A 6232-nucleotide genomic window follows, 5' to 3' on the forward strand; every position below is an offset into this window, starting at 1 on the left:
TATATATATATATATATATATATAAAAAATATGCACATTTGGCCTCTCAAATTCCTAACATAAAGAAGCACTGCTGTCTCAGAGCCTCCACCAGGGTCATAAATCCCTATATCCGCTAACACCCTGAGGGGACAAAGTGTCACTGTGTCTGTGCAGGTTAATTCACGATGCAACAGAATCAAAGCAACCGATTTTTTTCCATTTTCCTGTTTAAATTGCTCTAAGAGCAAAGCCAAAGTCTCCATGGGACACCATCAAGCTCGCAACCATCATGAAAACAAAGCTCCTTGACTGCATTACAAACAGCGCTTCAGCTAATTAAAAGCCAACTCATTGAAATATCTAATTGACTTTTCTGTGCAGAGAGCTTGCTCAAAAAAAATCTAGCCTTTCTAGAAGGCACAGTTGGGCTCTGGATCAGGCCCTGCTGCTCTGCACCTTAGGTAGCCTTGGAGGGGAAACCACTGCACTTGGGTGATGATGGCTTCCAGGATCTTTAGCTCTCAGGTTCCTGGGTGCCCAGAGCTGATCCGTGGCCCTGTGGGTTATACTGGAAATTAAGCAACAAGAAAAGAAACATGAACCATCAGTCCTGGGTCTTAGAAAAAAGAAGTAGCAGCCAACCTGCCCTGGGGCTGACTGGTGGAAAGCCACCGCTCTGCCTCGCCTTCCTCACCTTCTGGGTGCCAATGGCCCGGCGGGGACTCTTGCCCAAGCCCGAAGGGGACAGAGTATTGCCTCTGCCTTGAATTTCTTTTCTTATGCTGCACCTCACACCTTGTACAGCTTTGTTATCCCCTCTGGAGGAACTGGGGAGAGGATTTAGCTTCTCCATTTCCAAGTCCTCTCCCTGCCAACTCCCCACCATGCAACGTCCAGCTCCGTTTTAAAACCAGCGCTGTCAGTCATACTGCGCAAGCTGAGTTTTATTGGTCACAGTGAAAACCCAGCAAAAGCAAGGTCCCTTCTCAAACAAACCCCTCAGTGGCTGGCGACACGCAGTTTCTATAGATTTAAGGTCTCTGGCTGTGCACAGCGATGCAGTGAAGCGAGGTGGTGGCAGGAGGGGAGCAGCACAAGATACCCCAATGCGGCTTCTTGCTGCTCCATGAACTTTCCAAAGAGGTGATCTAAAGAGATCATTTCCAGCGTACTGGCCATGTTTGTATTTATTTATTTTTCCCCACTCCAAGAGCAAACCCCGGGGCGTCAGGTATTCCAGCCCCTTGTGCTTTTTTCAAGGTTCAAAGCGTATTTGAGAGTCGCGTCCTCTCTTCAAACAGAAGCAGGGAGCAAGGCAATTCCTGCAAAGCAACCAACCCCATTCCAAAAGAAAACAAAAAATAAAAATGAGAGAGGGAAAGAAACCTCCCTCCTTTCCAAAGGGGGAAAAAAAAATAAAGGAAGATAAATCCAAACCAACCCCCCTGCGCCCCAGGGCTGGTAGAAGGTGTCCAGATCCCAGAGTCTGTTGTGTTGGTGGGAAAAGCCCAGTGACCTCCAGCTGTCGGCAGCCCGACCGCCCGGCCCCGCGCTCGCCAGGGCGCTCCCCAGGCACGGCTTCCTTGGCGTTGGCTCCTTGCCCCGTCCCTCCCGCTGCAGAAAGGCCAGCGGTACTCGGTCTGAACTCGGCGATGCTCTGGGCGCTTGATTTTTCATCATGCCGAAGATGTGTTTTCCCCTTTAGCTGATGTGGGTTTTGCTTTTAAAATTCACAGTCTGATCCAAAAAAGAGAGAGAGAGAGAGAGAGAGAAAGAGAGAGACTGGATGAAGTAGAGGACGAGGAAGAGTTTTGAGCGGGGAGGGAGGGAGCACGAGGCACGCCGGGCTCTCCTTCTACGCATAAAACTCCTCCTGCTTGTCGGGCTTCTGGTACGTCACGTTGGCTTGCTTGGGCTCCTCCAGCGTGTAACTGCCCTCGTCCTTCTTCTTCATCCGGTAGATGAGCAGCATGACCAGGAAGGCAGCAAAGAGGGCTCCCACCACGCCGCCCACGATCACCGCTGCAACACAGAGAAGCGGCACAGCCGTCAGTGCAAATAATTTGGGGGGATCTCTTTGGATTCCAGCTTGGTTTTGTGCTTTGCAAGTTTGTGAGCAACTTTTCTCCTGAAATCTGTGGTTAAGAAAACTGAAAACCAAGGTGAGGGGCTAATGAATTGCGTGATTCAAGGAGCTTCAACAAGCTCCCAAGTGCAGCGATGCTGAAGGGTGGGTAGGACCCAAAAGCATCTACTTTACAGCTGCACGGTGGGCGATGGACTGGGACGAGGCAGCCCGGGCACTGAGAGAGGTCCCTGCACAGGCTGTAACTTTATGCAGGAAGGGTGCAGAAAGTCCCCCAAAGAGCTGCTCATTTGGGTGCCACGCTCAGCTGAAGACCACCAGAACAAGAGCCGCCATGCTGTGCCATCACCTCCAGTTCCCTCTAGCTGGCAGTGGGACACTGACACCTCTGCCCCATCTCTGATGTCCCTCTGGCTGGGACAAGTGGCCCTCCCCAGGCACCTCTCTCCTCCCCTGCATCAGAGGTGGCTGGGTGGCATTCAGCCAGCACTGTAGCATGTCTTTCCACTAACATCCTATTTTTTTCCTGGAAACCCATCTTAGCAAAAGCAAATTTTGCACAGCTCTGCACTCTCCTTGCAAAGACTTGAAGACCTCTGGGAACACCCCAGCACAGGCGCTAGAGCCCTCTATTTTGGCAGGTGAGCGTGGGTTATCCCAGGCTCAACATTACCCTAGCACCCTGCCAAAGACTGCCCCCTCTCTCGGGGCACCGACAGCCCCGCTGTCCGTCTCTCCCCAAACACACCAGATTCTTCCCCCGCAAGCCCACAGCCTCCGGTCTCACCTATCAACACTTCTTTCCTCTCCAGGATGTTTTTCTGGGGGAGCTGAGCAGCCGAGTTGCCAGAGTCTATCGTGTTGTCGATCAGTCCCGGCTCCGCGTTCTTGCCCAGCCCGGGTCCTGACGGTGGTGTCACCACGGCCATCACCTCGTTACCGAGCTCAGGACGGGTCGTCTCTTCCTCCTCCCGGATCTCAAAGTCCCCGCTGGGGCCGCTGCTGACCGGGACCTCCAGCTCGTTGTCGAGGACTGTCGTCATCTCCGCTGGTTCCATCTGGGAGAAAGGACACGGTGGAGCAGGGGACAAGGACCAAAGAGTGGTTCCTGCCTCCAGCAGCTCCAATGTGTCCAAAGGCCATCACAGTACCGATAACAGGATGGCCCTCTCAGCAGGGAACATGGGGGATAACACTGGGGTCTCCCTTCCCTGTGTCACTGAAGTGGCTGGTTATATTGCAGCAAGCAACACAACCCCACATCTTGACGGTCACCAAAAGGCTGAGGTGAGCATGGTTGAGCTGGACCATTCTTTTCCGTTCCCATCCCAAGTGCCCTCAAGATGCACAAACTCTCACCTGTTCCCAGTAGCTTCCCCTAAAGAGAGCCCCACATCCCAGACCCTCATCTGAGCTCTCTGTCCCCAGTGTAGACTGATGGCTGGCTGAAACATCTCACAGATGCCTCCTTGCTGGACTTGAAGCGAGGCAACTCTTTGTGCTACAGCAACATAGCAAGTGTAAGGATCACATGCCATCAGGGGGGTCCCTTCCCTCTCCCTTTTCTCCCTTCAGCCTGATCTTATGGTTGCAGCCCTGTGGTGCAGGGCGGGAGCAGGAAGAGGGGTCCTCTCACCCAGGACATGGAGCCAGCCCAGCTCTCTGCTGTGGTCCCTGACCAAGCCCTCTTGGCAAGGAGGCAAACCCAGCCTGGATAGCAAACACGGGCCGGGCAGATGAGCCGCTCCATCCCCCTCCAGCCCAACCCTGACCTATTCACTGCCTCCTGCGCATCCCCACACCTGCAGCTCCCTCAGGGCCAAATCGCCCTTGTCCCAGCAGCCTGACCTGCAACGTGTCCACATGCTGAGGTGGACCACACTCAGCATCCCTGAGCAAAACCCCGTGGGATCCCTCCTTCGCGGGGCAAATGGCTCCCTCCTCGGCTGCCTCCGGACGTTACAAACAGGATGAGCAAAAAGCTCGATGGGCCGAAGCCGGGGAGGGCGAGCAGGAGCCCTCTCCATGTCACGCTGCCCCCGGCACGAGCGCATGGCTCACTGCTTCCCACAAGCGAGTGTTTTTGTGACAGAGATTAATTGAAGGTCAGCGAGAGCCCAGAGCGCTATACATACATATACATACACAGAAAAGAGGGACTAGTTTAGACAAATCACTCCACCTTTCAGTCAAAGCGGTTTTCAAAGGGCGCCTGAGGGGCTCTGAATGAGAGATGGATCAGCGGATTAAATCCCCTGCTCAGGACACCCGACGGGCTGGAAATGCGCTGTCAAGCCGTAATTGCAGAGCGTTTGGGCCTCCCACTGATGGGCTGCGAGTTGGGAAATGGTACAATGAGCCCAGCCACCAAACCCAGAGGAAAGCCGCTCTTTCCCCATGAGGCGGCGGTACCCCCAGCCCTGCTCCCCTCCTGCCTGGGGAAGCTGCTCTGGAGCAGCTGGGCACGGCAGAGTCAGAGGCACCAGGGACGCGTGGCAGACCCGTGGGTGCCCCCCATCAGCTCTTGCACCAGCCCCATCACCATGTTCTGCTCGTGCTAGACCCCCCATCCTTTAATCTCCCCTCTCCAGCTCCCCAAATGTTCCACTCTCCGCAGAGCTGGGAAGAGCCCAACCTGGCTTGACTTCCCTCTGAGCAACCGGCTCAGGATGGATCTACCCCAAAGGCTTCCCATCACCACCGCTTGGCTTCAAATATGGTCCACGAGCCCTTTAGCAGGTGAGAAGGGCTCCTGCCTCCTACCTGGGGGGCTTCTGTGGGCGGCAGCGTGGCAGGACTGGATGGCAAGGCAGTGCTTTTTTCTGTGAGGTCTGCAGTCCTGGAGGTGCTTGGTTTTGGCAGAGACCTGGGCTTGGCTGTGCCAGTGGGGACAAGCTGTGACGTGACCACCTCTGTTGGTGTGCTGGTTTCAAGGATGGAGGTGGTGGGTGTCTCCAGGGTGGTGGCCCAGGTGGTGGCTGCCTTGGTGACAAAGGGGGGCAGGAACCTCCGGACTGTGGTGGGCTTGGCAGTGGCCATCGTGGTGCTGGTGGTGGTCGTGGCCGCGGTGGTGGTGGTGGTAGCCGTGGTGGTGGTCATGGTGGTGGTCGGGGTGGTAGGGGAGTCGCTGGCAGTGGTACTAGTGGTGGTTGCTTTCCAACTGGGGATCACTGGTGTCTCTGTCATCCTGGGGATATACAAGATGCTGGTTGTCTGCTCAGGGGTGGTGTCCTCAGCAGGGAATGGTTCAAAGGGGGTTGCCACAGGCTGCACCGGGGTGATGGGCAGCACAGCCGCCGTGGTGGGGAGCGTGACGGAAGTGTCCATGGTGAGGCTCACTGCTGTCTCGAGCCCCGACTCCTGCTCAAAATCTGAAAGAGGGGGAGAAGAACAAAGGGTGAAGCTGCTGCTGCCCTGGCATTTCCCAGGGCTGACACCCACCTGGTTTCACCGCCCAAAAAAATGAGAGCATGGACTGGTTACGGGCTCCGCAGCAACCAAAGGCTGCAAGTTCCCATGTGGTGGCCAAAGCCCCTCTCTGGGGTCAATGAAACCTCTGTAACATTGGCACATGTTATCATGCTGGGGAAAGGTTAATCCTGCCCAGTAGGACCAGAGACTGAAATAGGAAATGGAGTCACTTGGGCCCAACCTTTGGGACCGTTCCCTTTGGCTTTGTCTAGGAGAGGGCAGGATGGTGGCTCCGGAGATGGGCAAGGGGCGATCCCCTCCCTCGCATTGCATGGCAAGCCCCTCTCCTGTCCCACCAAAACCCACGGCCAGGCTCCCCAGGGACCCTTCCCCAGGAACCCTGCAGATACTTACACCCCGAGCCAGAGCCCGAGTAGACATCGTCCAGTTCATCATCCCCAAAGGGGTCATCGTCCCCGGAGCCCTCCAGGTCCACAGGCCTCTCGTAGTTCTCGTTGCGCCAGCGCTGAGCCTGCAGCCGAGTGAGGAGAGACGCGTGAGCAGCTCCAGCCCAACCGAATCAAGACCGGTCCCTGCACAGACACCCCCAGACAGCCCTCACGGGGCGATGCACGGGTTAAACAGGCCAGGGAAAAGGAAAACCAAGGGAGCAGGAGCGCAGGCAGTGCTCTCCAGCTGAGCCACCCAGAAGCGTGGGGTTTTTTTCCCCAAAACAATTCGCTGCTGCAAATC

At 55.7% G+C, this 6232-nt stretch overlaps 1 protein-coding gene across 1 annotated transcript; it reads right to left on the minus strand.

Annotated features, from left to right (window-relative positions):
• Window positions 1–1760: 1760 nt before the first annotated feature.
• On the minus strand, window positions 1761–6011 carry SDC3 (syndecan 3; the record flags this gene model as incomplete). The annotated part of the gene is made up of 4 exons (XM_009582451.1): window positions 1761–2004; window positions 2856–3126; window positions 4832–5439; window positions 5894–6011. Coding segments are annotated over 4 exons (1164 nt in total), but the record flags the coding sequence as incomplete, so codon positions are not given.
• Window positions 6012–6232: the final 221 nt, after the last annotated feature.

Source organism: Fulmarus glacialis, unplaced genomic scaffold, assembly GCF_000690835.1.
Source record: "Fulmarus glacialis isolate BGI_N327 unplaced genomic scaffold, ASM69083v1 scaffold18667, whole genome shotgun sequence".
NCBI lineage: Eukaryota > Metazoa > Chordata > Aves > Procellariiformes > Procellariidae > Fulmarus > Fulmarus glacialis.